Source organism: Heterocephalus glaber, unplaced genomic scaffold (assembly GCF_053883595.1).
Source record: "Heterocephalus glaber isolate CG9 unplaced genomic scaffold, H.glaber_assembly_v1.0 deba00001744, whole genome shotgun sequence".
Classification (NCBI taxonomy): domain Eukaryota; kingdom Metazoa; phylum Chordata; class Mammalia; order Rodentia; family Bathyergidae; genus Heterocephalus; species Heterocephalus glaber.
Window position 1 is genome coordinate 2,463,867 of NW_028258450.1, and position 17,352 is coordinate 2,481,218.

Sequence of the window (17,352 nt, forward strand, 5' to 3'; positions counted from 1 at the left end):
ATTCAGAGACTAATGTGCAAGGCCCAAGATTCAAAGTCCAGCACTGGAAAGAGGGAGGGAGGAGTTTATGAACTAGAAGATGAGAGGCCAGACCTGGATGTCCCTAGGTCTGACCCTGTTAATCACAATCTCGCAACCCTTAATTTGAACACACGTGAGGAAATGACAGCCAGCAGACACAACTAATTATTGGAGTAAATGTTCCCAGACTTCAGGTGACAGGACTTTCAGGCATATACTATGCTATTGTTCAGGTGTGGTTTGTCCCTCAAAGATCTGAGTGTTGGATGCTTGGCCTCAGGGAGGCAATGTAGGAGCAAAGGGGACCTTTAAGAGGTGGGTCCTAGTGGGAGGTCCTTAGGTCTGGGGGTGTGGCTTAGGGAGGAGTTAAGTAGTTCTCGCTAGAGCTAGAGAGTTGTTATAAAGGCCTGGGGCTGATCCCTGACTTGCTTTCAGGCTTTCCCAGTCAAGAGAGGAGCTCTTCTGCAGGGCATGATGGTGGACACCTTTAATCCTAGCACTCGGGAGACTGAAGCAGGGGGATTGCCACGAGTTCAAAAGCTAGGACTCCTTCTTCCTATAGGCACTCCCACCACAGGAGACCCTGGCCACACTCTGCTCTGCTCTTTGGATGTTCAGTTTCTCAAAGTGTGAGCTGAATAATTTTTTGAAATTCACTTGCCTCCGGTATTTTTTTATAGTGATGAAAGCTAACCAATACATACTGTAAAGTAAGAGACACAAAAGAATTCAAAGCCTGAAAAAGAGGAAGGATTGGACTGTGGTGAGGGAAATCCCTTAAAAACCAGTTGCTTTAAGACTGGTTTGCCAGGGGCTGGGGTTGTAGCTCAGCCCTGGATTCATACCCTGCACCAAGACACACACACACACACACACACACACACACACACACACACACACACACTATGAGCATTTATTGAGTCAAAATCAAAAGAGAAGTTAATAAACTACTTTTATTCATGAGGAAAACTTTCCCCATCTTGTTATACACATAAAACCAGCACTGTGGGAAGGCACTTAATGGGGAGAGGGGGGAGAGGGATCCTGGAAGAGACCAATGTGCACCACCCTGATCCAGTCTACTGGGAAATAAGAGGTCAGAGGTGACTCCCAGAGCAATAAAGAGATGAGGTCATCCACCCCAGGCTCAGCTAGGATGGCACGTTGGCTGGCCAGGGTTTGGGCCATTAGCAGTAGGAGTGGGAGGCACTTTGGATGGATCTGATTTGGCAAATGTAGGAAGTATCCTGTCCCCAAAGATTCACAGTCCAGCCGGCATGGTGGCAATTGCCTATAATCCCAGCACTCTAGGAAGCTGAGGCAGGAGGATTGCAAATTCAAGCCCAGCATGGGCAATGTAGTGACTTATCGAGACCCTGTCTCAAAACAAAAAATAAACAAAAGGCTGGGGATGTAGCTTAGTATGAAGGCCATGCATTCAATCCTCAGTACCACAAAGAAAAAAAACAAGATTCCAGCCCCATTCCCTGGACTTTCCATGGCTAAGGCAGGTTCCTAAACCTAAGGCTAGGATTCTCCTCTCCTGGGCTTCTGGGGGAGCAGGGAGTGGGGGTGAAGGCCCCAGGCCTGCAGGGTGAGGGGCGCAGCATAAACGGAGAGGTGGGTCTAAGGTCTGGGGCACAGGCAGGTGATGCTCTTGTCTCCCTGAGAGACGTCCTCTGTCCTGCTAGACTTTATTCCTCTGCGACTTCACCCTGGGGAAGAGCTGAGGAAAGGCAACCTTAGACATACACCAGACACTCCCGCCCTTGTCCTCCCCCCAGCAGCATCCTCCCAGAATCCCTGAGTCCCTTGTCACCTCCAAGGACCATATGGAGCCTTCCAGTCAGCAGCTCTACTGATAAAGTTGAATACTGTAAGTCTCCTTGCCACCACAGTGGTCTGGTTGGGTCCCACCTCCACCCACTCCCAAATTAAAGAAATATTCTCTCTTAGGAGTATAACGGAAACATCCCCCAACCTAGTAGACTCATCCTCAGTTCTGCTGTGATTTGGGGGTAGCTCAGGCTGGCCTTGAACATGAGATCTTCCTACCTCAACCTCCTGAGTGCTGGGATTACAGGTGTGTGTCACCACACCTGGCTTTCTGCTGTGATTATATTAAGGGATTCTTCCTCCCCCTTCCCAGTGCTGTGTAACAAAATACTCTCCGACCTGCCCATAATAGACAACTCTCTAATTCCCCCATCAGTAAAATGGGTTTTTTCAATGCACTCCTTGGCTAAAATAGATCCTTTAATCTCTCCACTAATAGCGGGGGTGATAATCCCCCCCCCCACTGCTGGGGATGGAACCCAGGGCCATGCTAGGCAAGTGCTCTGCCACTGAGCCACATCCCCAGCCCAATAAAAACATTTGACTGAGCACAAATCAAATAAGCAATGCAGTAGTGCCAGCCCTTAGCTGGCACTAGGAAGGGGCTCTCCCTTAGCCTGTTTTTTTTTTTTTTTCTCCTACCAGGGATTGAACTCAGGACCTTGGGCTTGCGGGGCAGGCTGGGCACCACTGAGGTAAATACCTGCCCCCTCCCTCCACCTCCTACTACAATGGGTTTTCCTCCTCCCCCCATGACCAGCAGTGCACTTTTCCGGCCCCCCTCACCCACTGTAGTGCGCGGCCCTCTCCTCCCTCTTTGCCTGCCAGGCTCACCCCGAAGTAGTTCCGCGGCACGTAGCCCTCCTGGCCGTGCAGCGCTGCCCACCACCAGTCGGTCTCCTCCAGCCCGTCCCTCCGCAGCACAGTGACCGAGTCGCCCTCGCGGAAGGACAGCTCATCCCCGAACTCGGCGCTGTAGTCCCAGAGTGCATACACTGCCCCGCTGTGCATCAGCCCCATGCTGTGCTCCACGTCTGAAACACGCGGGCAGGGGTGAGAGCCTGGCCTGGGGTTCAGGGACACCAGACTCGCTGGGGATAGGCCCAGGCCTGGGATTTGTGGCATGTATATGGGCACCTGTGTCTGGGGATGGGAGCCGGAGCTGAAGCGGGATGCAAGTGACACCTCTAACATTTGTGGACATTGGGGTGCATCAAGCTGGGCCACCCCCTTTCCCTGCTTTTTATGTGTCTATTTCTTTTTGTAGTAATGGGGATTGAACCCAGGGAGTTTGCGCTGAGCTAGAGCGCCAGAATTTTTTTTTGTTAAAGACAAGTTCTTGCTAAGTCACTAAGTTGTCCAGGCTGGGCTTCAACTTACAATCTTCCCGCCTCAGCCTCTCGGAGTGCTGGGATTACAGGCATGTGCCCCAATGTCCTGCTCCACTCCCTCTTGTACATTGTGGAATCCCTACACTGCACGGCCCCTAATATCAACCGAGGCTGTAAGTTGCATCCCCAGGTGTACAGCTGCGAGCCCGTGCATGGTCCTTCCAGTCCCCCTACCTGGCCCCTTACGGGAAGGTGCTGCAGCCAGGCACCCGACAGATCACAGCCTCATGTCTCACCACAGGCCGGACAGTCCCTACCCGTGCCAGGGAGGTGGCATAGTTGGAACCTCCAAGCCCCCCACTTTCCCCGTAGGTGATCCATTCCCCTTCCCTCTCCTTCCTTCATCAGTCTTCCCCAGCCCTGCCCCGCACCTGCCAGGTAGGTGGCGCAGTCTGCGTAGCCCTCCCGGTAGGGGTCGCACTTCTCGATGGCAGTGGCGCCATCGCTGACAGTTGTGGCGAAGATGGCCGCGCCGTGCTGTACCAGCGCCATGCAGATGGCTGTGTCGTTGCACGATGCCGCGCAGTGCAACGGTGTCCTGGGCCCAGGAGAGGGATGTGTGAGCGGGATGCCCAGCCTGCAGAGCCATCCCCGACCCCAGCCCACTGCGACGACCTCACTGTCCCCATCCGGGCTCACCAGCCGTGGCTGTCCGGGGAGTTGACATTGGCGCCAGCAGCGATGAGGAAGTCGACAATGGTGTAGTTGGCACCGCAGATGGCGTTATGCAGGGCGGTGATGCCCTCCTCATTGGGCTGGCTTGGGTCGTTCATCTGGCAGACAGGATGGGAGGCTCAGCCCTGAGCTCCCCACGCCCCTGCCATCCCCCGCACCTGCTGGCCTCACCTCCTTCACGGCCTGCTGCACCACCTCCAGCTCCCCCGTCAGCGCTGCGTCCAGCAGCAGCACCAGTGGGTTGAGGCGCGCGCGCCGAGCCTTTCGAGGGGAGCCCACCTTCCGCAGCACAGAACGCATCTCCTGTGGGTCAGGGAGGGGAGGGTGACTTGGGGGATCCCTAATACTACAGACCCACGACCCAGAGCGGGACACATAGGCCTAGATCGGCGGCAGATCCCAATCACCACTAGACCCAGCTGGGCTGGGGTTCAATCTTGCAGTCTTCCTGCATCAGCTTCCTAGTAGCTGGGATTACAGGTGTGTGCACCACCTGACCTGGCTAGGGCTTGATCCTTGGGTTCTGTGATTTGTCAAGTCTTTCCGTGGCCCAAACTTTGCATGCTACAATAAGATGACTCCCGTTTCAAGCTGCCATTGCTTCTCTCAGGAAGGCCTGAGAAGACACCCTGAGGGGTCTACCTCACCTCCACTTTGCTGGGACTTGTACCCTGCACGTCACCCACACTGCTCAGAACTGTTCATCTGACCACCCTGTCCATGGCCAGAACCTCCCACCACCAATGGGTAGCCAACGGCTCCATCCCATGCACCATGCACAGCACATATTAATATATGCAGCCTTCACAGCAACCCTATGAGGTGGCTGTTGCTCTCTCATCCCTATCCTACAGATGAGGAAATTGAGGCCCACAAGGGTAAGCATCTGGCCAAGGTTGCATGGCTGATAAGTGGCACAGAGGCAAGCACGGTGACACAGATCTGTAATCTCAGCACCCTGGGAGGCTCAGGCAGGAGGACTGCAAGTTCAAGCCCAGCCTGGACAATGCAGGTAGCACCTTTGAGAGATCCTGTCTTAAAATTAAAAAAAAAAAAAAAAAGGAAAGGGTTGGGGATGGATGTAGCTCAGTTCAAAGGCCTTGGATTCAATCCTCAATACCAAAAGAAAAAAAAAATGATGGAGTGCCCAGCAAAGGGCACAGACATAGGTCACTGGAGAAAAGGTACAAAATAATTCATGTGCCAAGACTCTTGGATCCCTCTCCATAGTTTTCTCTCCTTTTTTTTTTTTTTTTTTTGGTACCAGGGATCAAACTCAGGATCTTGCACTGAGAGGGAGGGAGGCAGGCAGCGGCACCACTGAGCTAATCCCCGGCCCTTCTCTCCCTTTCCTGAAGGGATTGCTGCCTTGATTGAAGACTACACTTCCCAGCCTCCCTTGCAGCTAGCTTCTGGACCCTAGATGGGTGCAATTCCAAGTTCTGCCCCAAGGGGAAGGGGACTTTTCCTCTCCTTCCTGGTAGGGATGCAGACAGGCTGAGAACTATCCCAGATGGTAAAGGCAGGCCAGCTCCTAATGGACAGGAGCCCAAGACAGACTGAGCCTGGGTCCCGACTTCACCCTGCTGCCTACCAGCTCTGACTGCTACTCCTGGACTCTTACTCAAAATAGAAAGACCTGGGCCAGGGATTTAGCTCAGTGGTTCCACCGCTTGCCTCAAAAGCACAAGGTCCCAAGTTCCATCCCTGGTACAAAAACAAACAAACAAAACAAAACAAAATAGAACGACCTGTCTCATTTAAGCCACAGCACATCGGAGGCTGCTTGTTACAGCAGTGGATCTGGACAGTAGCAGATGTAGCCAGTGTCCTCCTGTGGGACTCACCATGCTCTGGGGCTGCTCCGGCGGGCTGCTCTGGGGTGGGGCTGGGGGTGGTATGGGGGCCGGTGGGGCGGGAGCAGGGGGCCCTGCCCTGGCCTCGGATCCCTCAGTAATGGGGCAAAGCTCTGCCTCAGGCCCCCCAGGCCCTGGCCCGCCGTGCCGGTGGAAGAGGCGGCTGATGATCTGCTGGTACTGCTTCTTGTGGGTGGGGGGCAGGGCCACGGCAGGGCTCTGCTCCATGGAGCCCCTGCGTTTCAGGGGCCGAGGGATCTCTGCCAGCACTCGCGCCACCTCCTCCAGCTCAGGCACTGACTGTGCCTCGGGTGGCAGTGCTGGCTGCAGCCTCGTGGGACTAAGGGGTCGAGTGACAGTGCCTTCATCTGTGTCGCCAGCCTCCAGCACCGGGGTCAGCAGCACTTCAAGTTCTGGCTCTGGCTCCAGCTCAGCGGGAGATTTAAGGAGGCCTAGCAGGAAGGACAGCCCCATTAGAGCACAAGTCCAAGTCGCCCACTGTCAGGGCCTGTGGCCAGCACCGTATTTGCTGTGGATCACAGGGCAGTTTCATGTCTTCTCTGGGCTGTGAATAATCTACAATCATGGCAGCTCCCATTTATTAGTATTCAGGATGTCTGGCACAGTACATTCTGGCCTTACTGAATTTTTCCCACTCCTGCATGAGGATGAGAGGCGATCGCTTCCAGTATTACAGGAAGGGAATCTGAGGCTCAGAGGGGGCAACCCAGCTGCCCAAAGCCACACATTTAACTGACTAGAATCTGTTTTTGGTTTTTTGGTTATTGTTGGAATAAAGAGTGATCATTATTATTTAGAAGCCTGCTTTAGAAGCACTGCAACATAGAATAAGACAGAAGATTCAACTCCTGGCAGGAATTTTCTGCCTCAGATTTTAGGAAAGAAAATTCTTAGGATCTTAGAAAGTCCAGTCTATTGTGGTTGATAAGATTTTGGCCAGGCTTAGTGGCACATCCCTGTAATCACAGCACTCTGGGAGCCTGAGGCAGGAGGACTGCAAGTTGGAATCCAGCCTGGGCAACTTAGTGACTTAGTGAGATCTTGTCTCAAAACACAAAGTAAAAAATGGGCTGAAAATGTAACTCAGTGCAAAAGACTTGGGGTTCAATCCCCCAGTACCAAAAAAACCCCCCCAAAAAACCCCAGGAACAGCTGTGATAACTAACATGATAGCTACCAAGGGCCTCCTATGTGGTAGGTCCTATGGGAAGGACTTGATATGGTTTTCAACTTTTTTTTTTTTTGGTACTGGGGATCGAACTTGGGTCCTTATGCTTGCACAGCAGGCAGCAAAACTACTGAGCTAAATCCCCGGCCCTTGATATGGTTTTAATATCATATCCCAATAAGATAGATTCTATGTATTATCTATTATTCAGCTTTTCCACTCAAGGAACTTGAGGCCCAGGGAAGTTAAGAGATCTGCTTGAGGTCACACAGCAAGGAACAAGGGTGGCCCAGGGTCAGTGTTTAGCCATTTTGCAATCCCGGCTCCTGTGCCAATTCCCGGGGTGTGCCAATTCATGCCCCACCTCCCGTGGGTTCCTCCTGATTTTGCCCCACCCCCCAGCCCTCTGGGGCCAGCGCCATTGCTGACTCACCTTCGTTCACAGGGGCCCATGTCTGTTGGGGGGGCTGGGCAACTGGCGTGGGTGGTTGAGCCTGGGGCTGGGGCTGGGGCTGGGGCTGGGGCTGGTGCTGGTGCTGGTGCTGGGGCTGGGGCTGGGGCTGGGGCTGGGCCTGGGGCTGGGGCTGGGGCTGGGGCTGAAGCTGGGCCTGGGGCTGGGGCTGGGCCTGGGGCTGAAGCTGGGGCTGGGGCTGGAGCTGGTGTTGTGGCTGGGAGATCAGCTGGGCCTGAGGTTGGGGCTGGGGCTGGGGCTGGGGAGGCAGCTTAGGTGGGGGTGCTCTGGAGAAGACGGGGGACCCGGGCAGCATGGCCCTGCTGGCCCCGTGCTCCCAGAAGGCATTCTGCAGCTTGAATATCATGCTGAGGGGGATGGGGCGCTGGCGCGGGGCCCCACGGGGCTGCGGGCTGGCGGGAGGCATGGGGATGCGGCTGACTGGCTGCCAGCTGCGGGGCAGGGTGCCCGATGGCCCCGCGGCGGAGCCCAGTGAGCGTCGGTAGCTGCCCACATCTGAGCGCCTGTCGTTGGCCAGAGGCGAGACCTTGTAATTTCGGGGCAAGGTGGCGCTGGTGAGATTGTCCTGGGAGGAGGGGGGAGAAGTTAGAAGGTGCTCAGGAGGGAGAGAGGGAAGAGCAAAAGGTAGAATGGGTAGAGTGTGGTAGTGCGTGCCTATAATCCCAGCACTCGGGAGGCTGAGGCAGGAGGATCGTAGCAAGTTTGAGGCCAGCCTTAACTACAAAGCGAGACCCTGTCTGAGAGAGAGAGAGGACTATGGGAGTCCCTAGAAGGAGTGGAAGTCCAGGACAAGGCGGGAAGGGCACAGGTACCTGGGGCGTAGCCAGGTGGGGGACCCGGGTCCAGGCCATGCTGCTCACCTTGCCTGAGGCCCCCAGCCCATCCAGGCTGCTCTCTCTCCAGGGCAGCAGCTGCAGGCCCGGCGAGGCAGGCCGCGCGAAGATGTCCAGGCCTGCGGAGCGGAATCATCAGGCTGGGAGGGGGCTCTGCTTGGTCCCCCGTTCCCAGCCGCCAGCATCACTCACGTTCGTAGCTCGCTGCCTGTGAAGATTTCTTCTCGTAGGCCACGTCCAGGTCAGACTCGTTCCAGGCTTTAAGGGGGCGCCGGCGGAGCGTCAGGTCATCTGTGGTGGGGTAGGAGGCGGTGAGCTAGGATGTAGGGGAGGCAGGACCCAGGCCCCTCCAGTTCTCAAAATTCTGGGACCCCAGGTTCACCATGCGCGCGCAGAGGTGGGGCAAAGGCACTGCCGCCCGCGCCCAGCAGGGGGCTCCCGAAAGCAGGCGCGTCATAGGCTGAGGCAGGAGGGCGTGGCGAGGGTCCGCGCTCGGGGAAGAAGGTTTGAGGTCCCTCGGCCAGAGGGCTACCGCGTGGGGAGCCTGCGCGGCTCAGGAAGTCGAAGGTCGCAGGGGAACCTTGCTGGCGGAGAGGGCCGGACCCCGGCCGTGGGGAGGGTGCACGGCCCAGGGGGCTGCCAGCCCCATCGAAGGCCCGGGGCCGGGGCGAGGGCGCGCGGTCCAGGCTGCTGTAGGCCTCGGGCTGCAGGTAGAGTGGGGTGCGCGGCGAGGACGGCCGGCCCTTGGGTGACAGTGGGCTGTACGGATGCAGGGCCGGGCCACTCTCGGAGCGTCCGAAAGGGGAGTCTGAGCTGTCCGTGGCCGCCTTTCGTGGGGAGCCTCTGCTGCCGAAGGATTCGGGGACGGGGCTGGAGCTGTACCGGGATTGCTGTGGGGAGGCCCGGACGTTGGACGTTGAGGGATCAGAGAAGACGTTAGTGGAAGGGTTGATGGGAGAAAGCAAAGGGGACGCTGAAAGTGAACCCAGAAGCTGGGCGTGGTGGCGCACACCTGTGAACCCTGCACTCTGGGAGGCTGAAGCAGGATTGCAAGTTCGAGCCCAGTCTGGGCAGTTTAGGGAAACCCTGTCTCAAAGTTTAAAAATAAATTTTGGGGGGGGCGGGGATTTAGCTCAGTGGTTTCGCCACCTGCTGCACAAGCACAAGGACCCAAGTTTGATTCCAATTCCCGGTACCAAAATAAATAAATAAATACAAAATTTTAAAACAAAACAAAAACTGGGGATGTGTTGTTCTGTGTGAATACCCTAGGTTCAATCCACAGTGGGGCAAAAGAAAGTTACCCTGAGAAGTTGGGCCTAGGTAGACATTGTGGCAGTGAGCCACAGTGAGGGGTGTTGGTGAAAGAGTGAAGCTAACCCTTCGCTGTCTCCTTTGTGCCACTTAGTTTTAGTTTTAGTTTGTAGAGACAGTCTCGCTATGTAGTTCCGACTGGCCTTGAACTGTCAGCGATCCTCCTGCCTCAGCCTCTTGAGCACTTTGATTACAGACATGGGCCAACATGCCCAGCTCTTGGGGAAAGACCTCTTTGCATTCTGGGGTCCTGTTAGATATTCATCTCCAAGTGTTCTTGAAGACCCCACAACCATAAGGGGCAGCTTTGTTTGAAATCCACGCCTCAGAGCGTGGTGGGCAACTGTCTTTGGGGGCGCAGGTGGGGCCCAGGCTCACCCTAACGGGGGCTCCGGCCTGCGAGCCAGGAGGCGTTGGTGATTCTGACCACAGCGACTCCAGCTGCTTGGTCAATTCGTCCACCTTGGCGGCCGCGGTATCCAGCTCCATCTGCTTCAGGTCCATGTGCTTCATGGCCAGCGCTGCAAGAGGGAGAGGGGGTGAGGACCGCGGCTCCGGGCCGGGCCCCGCCCCTTCCCCGCCCCTTCCCCGCCCCTCCCGAACTCACACTGGAAGTTCAAGTCCAGGAGGTCCCGCGCGCTCTGGAAAGCCTCGCTGTCCATGGTGCCGGTCGCAGCAGGGCGCCTGCGCGGTGGGGGAGCTGCTCAGACCCGGCCCCCGGAACCAGGGCGGGGAGCAGGACGGTGCAAGCGCTTCGCCTTCCACTGCCCCAGCTGGGAAACGTCAGCTCCTGCAAAGCCCAGTCCACAGGCTCCTAGGAGTCCAAACCCAGCTGGAAGGCTCCAAACAATCCCATCTTTATCTATCTCTCCCTTACTATCTCAGTACTGGAGATCAAAAGCAGGAGCTCTAAACCACTGAGCTACATCCCCAACCCATTTTATTTTATTTTATTTTATTTTTTGAGACAGGGTCTCACTATGTAATGTAGCCCAGTCTGGTCTTGAAAGCTATTTCACTTTCTTTACATGGCTCCTTGTCCATCTCTTTATCTGAGCCCTGATAAAAGGACTCAATTCTGACCAGGCATGGTGATGCACGCCTGTAATCTCAGCATCCCAGGAGGCTGAGGCAGGAGGATTACATGTTTGAACCCAACCTCTGGGCAATTGAGCAAAACCCTGTCTGGAAAAAAAAAAAAAAAAGGCTGGGGATGGGAGGAAGAGAGAGGAAGTGGTTCCTTCAACAGGTATCTATTGATCACCTACTATGTGCCAAGATACAGGGGATGAAATGAAAACTATGAGTTACTGCACTGCATACCCACTGGAGCCCAGGAGACGCTGGAGATATTCTGAAGACTCATGCTGCCTACTGTGTTGTACTAGAACCCTTGCCTGTGACCGGGAACATCACGTAATAAAACCAACAGCCACTAATTGTGGGGCCACTGTCTTGTGCTAAAGGGGGTTACACTCGACCCTTATTTCATGATCAGAACCACCTTAGTAGCAAGAAAGTGAGGCTCAGATGCATTTGTCCAAGGTCCCCCTCCAAGAAGTCGCCTGCCCTGGGTTTCCCTCGAGGACCTAGCTTGCTATTCTGCAAGGTCTAGGGAGGGGTCCAGAGATGACGGCTTGGGTCCCTCCCCTTGCAGTCCCCACCCAGAGGAGGCCTAGCCCAAGTGAAGGAGGAACAGAGAGGTAGCCAGGGTGGGATGGGCCACTCTGGTCACCAGCCTAGCCACCAGGAACCAGTCCAGCCAGCATCACCTCCATCCCCATGGCAGCCGCCACGCCTGCCAGCCTGATACCTCCGGCTGCCCTGACCTCTAGGCTGTGGCAGTCCAGGCGTGGGCAGCAGGGCAGGCTGAGGCTTGCTGACACCAGCCTCAGTCTGAGAAGTTGCAGGAACAGAACCGTTGGGGCTCATCTGGGTGCACCAGGAGTGTGTGAATTTGGCCAAGGGGTCCTCTCTGCTTGAGGCCTCAGTTTCCCCACAGGGAAGGAAGGCATACTAGCTATTCTGAGAGTCCCCTTCAAACTCTAAAGAGGTCTCCACTCTAAAACTGTCAGGACCATGACATTGTAACTAAAGTTCTGCAGATCCCAGCACTTGTCTGTAATCCCAACACTCAGTCTGGGCAGGAGGATCACTGTGTGTTCAAGGCCAGCCTGGGCCACATATTAAATTCAAGGCCTGCCTGAACTCCATGGTAAGAACTGGTCTCAAAAATAAATAAATAAATAAATAAAATAAAACCCTACAGATCTTGAACTCCTTGGCTTGAGAGTCCACTGTTGGAAAGTTCTAGACCCAAGACTCTGTTTTTGGAACACTTTGGAATTTTCCAATGTGATAGCCCACAGTTCTCACTGCCCCACTTTCTATCCCAGGATTGAACTGTACTGAAAGTCTAAAGGAGGTAAAAGGGCCAATAAGTGGGCCAGGGATTTAGTTCAGTGGTTCTGACACCTGCCTCAAAAGCACAGGGTTTGGAGTTCAATACCCCATACCAAACAAAAAAAACAAAACAAACAAACAAACAAAAAACCTCCAATAAGCAATCAGCCTTTGAGGGTTCAAATCTGGCAGGACCACTGGCTGACCCTGATCAGTGTGCCTTAGTTTCCTGACCATAAAATGGAGCCGAGGAACAGTTCACCGGGTAGGATTGTTGGAATTTAGGGCTCTGAGAACTGAAATCTCAGAAAGCAGAGACTATAGGAATCAAAACAGGGCTTTTAGAATTTCAGAGGCACAGGAAAACACTTTGTCTGTTAAAATATAAAAACAATCTAGTCAGACGGGCGTGGTGATGTGCATCTGTAATCTCAGCACTTTCAAAGACTGAGGGAGGAGGATAGAAAATTTGAGCCCAGCCTGGGCAATTCAGCAAGACCTTGTCTCAAAATAAAAAATAAAAGGGCTGGGAATGTAGCTCGGCCCAAAGGTCCTGGGTTCAGTCCCCAGTACCAAGAACATAAATCAATTCTCCCCGGCCTCCAGCGCCAGCATTCCGACAGTAAACAGTTCTTTTGAGGACTGCATGATTGGCAAATGTCTAAGATGCTCGGGTTCCACGTCACCGACACCTTAAGGAAATGCCTGCCTGGGCGTGGGGCAGTCCCCGAGGCTGGTGCAGGCGGTGGGCGTGCCTGGACCACCACGGGGCGTGGGGTCACCGCCCGACCTTGGCCAGGCCAAAGCGCCTGAGCTCAGGCCCCGGGAATGCGCTGCGGGCCCGGGCAGGTGCGCACCTCCGGAGGCAGGGGAGCGGGCCGGGCGGGGCTCAGGGTGGCTTGGGCCCAGCTCTGTTCCCAGGCCCCTGCCCTCCGCCCCCAGCTCCTCTTCCCTGGGCTCCCCTCCAACACAGGCTCCCCCTTCCTTCCGGGGATTCCCACCCACCCCAGTAGCCTCTCCTGGGCTCCCCTCTCCGCTCCACCCCCAGCTCTCTCTGCCCAGCCTCCTCAGCAGCCTGCCGGGTTCTTTGGGGTTAAGGATCCTGTGGGCCTCCCGGAGGAGGCACTCTCAGTAGGAACCAGGTCAGGGCGCCAGCATGGGCTGGGAACGCCAGGTTGGAATCCTCCAGCTTGGTCGGGACACAGTGTCTCTGTAACAGTAACCTCCCCCGCTTTCTCTGGGGCTTGATTTTCACTTCTGTGGACTTCAGCGAAAAGGGCTAGGAACTTCCTCTCATTCTACCTCTACCTCGGGCTAGTTATTGTCTCTGTACCTCAGTCTCCTCTTGTTTAATGGGCAAATAAATACCTTCACCTCAAAGGGGTGTAAGGATTGGCTGACCTAATTTGGGTACAGTGTTTAGAAGAGTGCAGTGCAGGAAATAAGGTTCACACATCCTGAATCCTTAATTGCCAGCCTTCCTTGATGGTTCATTAAGACAACAAAGGGTTAGCCAGGGTGTGGTGCTGCATGCCTGTAATCTCAGCACTCAAAGAGGCTGAGGCAGGAGGATCTCAAATTCTGGCCCCAGCCAGGGTAACTAACTTACTGCCTTAGTGCCTTACTACTTTATCTCATAAATAAATAAATAAATAAATAAATAAATAAATAAATAAAATAAATGGGCTGAGGATGTTGCTCAGGGCAAAGTCTCTGAGTTCAGGACTGGGGATTTAGTTCAGTGGTGCTGAGCCTGCCTCAAAAGCACAAGGTCCTAAATTCAATCCCTAGTACTGAAGGAAAAAAAAAAAGCCCCACTGAGTTCAATTCCCAGTACCACACCACCCCCACAAAGAAAAAACAAAACAAAAAAACCACACAGGATCAGCACAGAGTAAACTCAAGACCCAAAGTAAAATTTAACTCCCCAAAGGGACTTTCAACTGTTTGGGGTTTTTTGTAGGTCAAAGTGGCCTTGAACTCACCCTGTGGGCCAGCATGGCCTCGAGTTTGCAGTGATCCTCCTGCCTCAGCTTCCCAAGTGCTGGGGTCACAGGTGTGCACCACCACACCTGGCTCCACAACTGTTTCTGAGATCCTAAAATCTCTGAGTTTTGATGCCTAGGATCTCAATCCCCTGGGCCCTTGAATTTTATGGTCTTAAATTCCCCGTCTGGGCTGGGGATTTTGCTCAGTGGTTCTGCTGCCTGCCTTGCAACTGCAAGGACCCGAGCTTGATCCCTGGTACCAATAATAATAATAATAATAATAATAATAATAATATATTATTCCCCCCTGTCCATTTCTGAGTTTTGGCAAGTGACCCTCCCTAGTAACTTGAGAGACTGGGGCAGGAGAGCCCTGGAAGAGTCCAGACAGAAGCGGCCAAAAGCCTAAGGTAGGGGTGGTGGGTGTCCTGCTTGCCTGCCTCAGTTTCCCTACTAGTAGAGAGGGAGGAGTTCTGCCCTGGCGTCAGCTAACCTTATAAAAGGTGGAACACTTGAGTCTGATTTCTGGGCAGTCACCAGAGACTTCTCTGGACCATGGTGTCCATCTTGTCTACCTGCCAGACCTGAGCCGGACATGACACACGCCCTGTATTGGCAGCTACAGTTATTATTTTTAATTTCATTTCAAGCTGTCACTAAAGGCTCTTCAAACCTAGACATTAGCCAACACCCCTCTCTGGTCAGGTGCCCCCCCACATGACACACTGGAGTGGAGAGAAGGGAGCGACAGGGGTAGGTGCCTGCCCACCCCTGCCCTCCCTCAAGGACACCTCCAGAATTAGCCTCTCTTCCTTCCTTATCTGCACAGTAACTCAGGTCAGACAGCCAAGTGTGGAGGTGACAGCCTCACCCCGGGGTCAGGGCAAGGAGCCCCACGAGGGAGAAGGGAGTAGATGGAATCCTGTCACCCGGAGAGCTGCCAGAAGAACAAGACAGACGCCAAACTGACCCCCAACACTACCGACTATGTCACCTCTAAGCCTCAGTTTACCCCTTCCCTTATGCAATGCGTAAATGCCAGGGCATGCAAGCCTCCCAGAATCCAGCCCCCCGTTCTGGAATTCTGCCCTAGACTCTAGAATGACTTCTGCAAACCCCAGATAGTTCACAACACCTGCATGGGGCAACTAGAGGCCTGCTGCCTCCCGCCTCCGTCAGGGGGCGCCCTGGGGCGGATGTTCCTCCTCTGGTTAGGCAGGTCTGACGCCCCGGTTAATGACACGTTGGGGTTCGCTCAGAGGCACAGAGTTGGTTGGAGCTGCCCCGGTTTTCTCACCCCCTGCCCCCACCCCGAAGCCGGAAAGTGGGGGAAGCGCCGAGACATAGCCTGCGGAGGGACCCAGGGTACTGTTCCGCTCCTTTCCAGCGACCCACGTTCCACTATCCCCGCCCACTTCGGGTTGTGCTGAGACTCAGCCCAGAAGGCAGCTGGAGGGCGTAAGGGGTGACCACCCATTCCACAGCCCCACCATTCCAACCTCCTATTTCTGCCTAAGAGTCAGGCATCTGAGACCCCAGTATCACCCAAGGGCTCAGACTTCCCAGAGTTCCCCATTTGAGGAACTCAGGAGCCCCAGCTCCAATGTCTCCCCAAGACCAAAGTGTCTCAGTCCTCTATTCCAAGAACTCAGGCATCCGAGCCCCCTGTCCTCCTGCCCAGTAAATCAGACAACCGAGTTTTCTCTTTCCAGGGGACCCAGACGTCTGCGCACCCCACATTCTGCCCCGGGACCCGGCGTCCGAGTCCCCTCCCAGTCCTCCAGGGGCGCTGTGTCGGGCTCCTTCAGGGCCGCTGGACCCCAGGGGGGCGGAACTCACAGGTCCGAGGCAGGTCCTGGCGCGGGGGGCTTCCTCCCGCTCCGGCTCCAGCTGCGGGGAGCGGAGGACGGGGCGGGGCTGGCGCCGGGAACAGGTTAGACGACGTGACTCGGGCTGGAGGGAGGTGGGTCCCGCGGGGGGAGGGGAACCGAAGTCACCTCGAGCACTTTGGGACTTGTAGTCCCGGAGGGCAGGACGCAGACCGAGACTTTCCCTTTGGGATTCACCTGGAGTCCATTTCAAAGACAGGAAGAGGGCGGCCTCGAATCCGTGGGCGACTGGTCTGCAACATGCAGAAACCTGAGCCTCCCACTTCATTGTACTTACAGAAGACGGACTCCTGAGCCCTTCCCCAACCCTCATGGCTCAGTTTCCCCTTTAGAGAGTCAAGATTTGGACGCCACCAAAGGCGTGGAAGACTGGAGGCTGAGGGGATGGGACTCGGATGCCTCCTTCTGGGGCGAGAAGAGCGCCCCTCTAAATCAGTGTCCTCTTGGGCTCTGAGCCTCAATCTCCCCGTTGGTAAAAACGGGGACTGGATCTACACGGGATTCTCCAGCCAGAGCCGAAAGTCGGGGCTGGGCTGGACTACAACTCCCAGCAGCACGCGCGACCGATGCCCGGGGCCCCGCCCCTCGAGTCCTCTGGGAATCGTAGTCTCGGAGCCGGGAAGGGCGGCTCCTTAGAGTCCCTTGCCCACTCCCAGGGAACTGTCTGGAGATCACTGGCGGAGAGAACACTTTCCCTTCCCCAGACTCCCCTCTCTGCTCTGGGAAGCCGCAGGAGAAGGGGTGCACCCCAATTCTGAAGTAGAATCGGAAACCTCGGCAGAGGGGGCAGGAAGCGGTGCTGACACACGGGCCAGGAATGCAGTCGGGTCACCATGTCTAGCCGCGGTCCCTCGGCTCCACCCGCTGCCCCACGCGGTGAAGTCCTAGTAGCAAGGACCATGGGCGCCTCCCCCAAATCCGCGTCTAAATGCCGGTGTTTCCACGCCCTTGGGACAGGCTAGGGTCGGGGATCAGGACTCCTACCCCCTCTCTGTTCCTCAAAACCATAGGGAATATTTCTCAAACTCAAGACTAAATCCTCGAGGGCATCTACAGGTTGCTTTCGATCCACAAACCACGCCCCTTAGCCGTCACAGCTGAGTGCAAGTTTGACTCCCGGGTCCGAGGTACCTCCCTAGACTCACAGGCTCCTCCCCCTATGTTTCCCGCTCCCCCAGAATCCAGAAGCCCCGCCCCTGGCTGATACTTATAGCCCTCTGGAGTGATTGCCCCCTTTCTTCCATTTTCCGTCCTTTTCCACTCAGGTCCTAAACTTCCGAGGAATCTTGACTCCCCCAGAAGGGATTTCAACGCTGAAGACAGAGCCCTGCCAACGAGGATCGTTACCTACCTTTTTACGAATTTCAGCCCAATCGATCTTTCTGTCTCTTTAAGAGTTAGGACCTACGCGTGTGACTGCCCCTTTAAGGCGGTGTTGGAACAAATCATACCGGAGTTACTGTAGGGGAGACCTACAGAGACTTA

The 17,352-nt window shown here is 55.2% G+C and overlaps 1 protein-coding gene across 4 annotated transcripts; it reads right to left on the reverse strand.

Moving 5' to 3' along the window:
• Positions 1-956: 956 nt before the first annotated feature.
• Ppp1r13l (protein phosphatase 1 regulatory subunit 13 like) lies at positions 957-17,347 on the reverse strand. Of its 4 annotated transcripts, none has more exons than XM_087200565.1 (13): positions 17,219-17,347; positions 10,195-10,377; positions 9,966-10,108; positions 8,656-9,163; positions 8,466-8,564; positions 8,301-8,392; positions 7,402-8,005; positions 5,771-6,231; positions 4,095-4,226; positions 3,888-4,021; positions 3,620-3,786; positions 2,692-2,891; positions 957-1,747 (listed from the first exon to the last, which is right to left on the reverse strand). In XM_087200565.1, exons 2-13 carry the CDS (start codon positions 10,247-10,249, stop codon positions 1,709-1,711), a joined length of 2,634 nt encoding a protein of 877 aa, XP_087056691.1. In that variant the 5' UTR covers positions 10,250-10,377; positions 17,219-17,347; the 3' UTR covers positions 957-1,708. The 4 variants fall into 4 exon arrangements, with proteins under 4 accessions (XP_087056691.1, XP_087056692.1, XP_087056689.1 ...); XM_087200566.1 differs by lacking the exon at positions 17,219-17,347 and adding an exon at positions 15,818-16,359 and having other exon boundaries at positions 10,195-10,271; XM_087200563.1 differs by lacking the exon at positions 17,219-17,347 and adding an exon at positions 15,818-16,359.
• Between the last annotated feature and the right edge of the window lie 5 nt (positions 17,348-17,352).

Excerpts from the sequence above, each read along its gene's own strand:
- Ppp1r13l (XM_087200565.1), bottom strand. The coding sequence starts at position 10,249 with ATGGACAGCGAGGCTTTCCAGAGCGCGCGGGACCTCCTGGACTTGAAC. Across the intron at positions 6,232-7,401 it reads ATGGGCCCCTGTGAACGAAG|GCCTCCTTAAATCTCCCGCT; the intron begins GTGAGTCAGCAA and ends CCTTCCTGCTAG. Across the intron at positions 2,892-3,619 it reads CTGCGCCACCTACCTGGCAG|ACGTGGAGCACAGCATGGGG; the intron begins GTGCGGGGCAGG and ends CGCGTGTTTCAG.